The sequence below is a fragment of the Penaeus monodon genome, chromosome 33 (assembly GCF_015228065.2).
Source record: "Penaeus monodon isolate SGIC_2016 chromosome 33, NSTDA_Pmon_1, whole genome shotgun sequence".
Classification (NCBI taxonomy): domain Eukaryota; kingdom Metazoa; phylum Arthropoda; class Malacostraca; order Decapoda; family Penaeidae; genus Penaeus; species Penaeus monodon.
In genome coordinates this window covers 33,329,860-33,330,443 of record NC_051418.1, presented here as the reverse complement: position 1 = coordinate 33,330,443, position 584 = coordinate 33,329,860, and the positions used below count along the sequence as shown (strand labels likewise).

General features: G+C 54.8%; 1 protein-coding gene across 1 annotated transcript; it reads left to right on the top strand.

The window, feature by feature from the left end:
- Positions 1 to 6: 6 nt before the first annotated feature.
- Positions 7 to 584, top strand: LOC119593928 (the record flags this gene model as incomplete). Its single annotated transcript, XM_037942945.1, is given in 1 exon segment — positions 7 to 584. A coding segment is annotated over 1 exon segment (369 nt). The 5' UTR covers positions 7 to 179.

Below are 584 nucleotides of genomic sequence, written 5' to 3'. Positions count from 1 at the left end.
GTATCTTAAACAAAAACTTATTTAAAAGGAAAAAAAAGCTTTATCACAGACATCCCATACCGTAAGAGAAAGTGTGGGCCCGGGATCAGCCTGGTTCTGCGTCCTCGGGCTTCCAATGGAACACCACAAGAGAAAGTGTGGGCCCGGGATCAGCCTGGATCTGCGTCCTCGAGCTTCCAATGGAACACAGCAAGAGAAAGTGTGGGCCCGGGATCAGCCTGGATCTGCGTCCTCGAGCTTTCAATGGAACACCGCAAGAGAAAGTGTGGGCCCGGGATCAGCCTGGATCTGCGTCCTCGAGCTTCCAATGGAACACAGCAAGAGAAAGTGTGGGCCCGGGATCAGCCTGGATCTGCGTCCTCGGGCTTTCAATGGAACACCGCAAGAGAAAGTGTGGGCCCGGGATCAGCCTGGATCTGCGTCCTCGGGCTTTCAATGGAACACCACAAGGGAAAGTGTGGGCCCGGGATCAGCCTGGTCTTAAGTCCACGGGCTTCCAATGGAACACCACAAGAGAAAGTGTGGGCCCGGGATCAGCCTGGTCTTAAGTCCACGGGCTTCCAATGGAACCAAGTCTCCTGGAG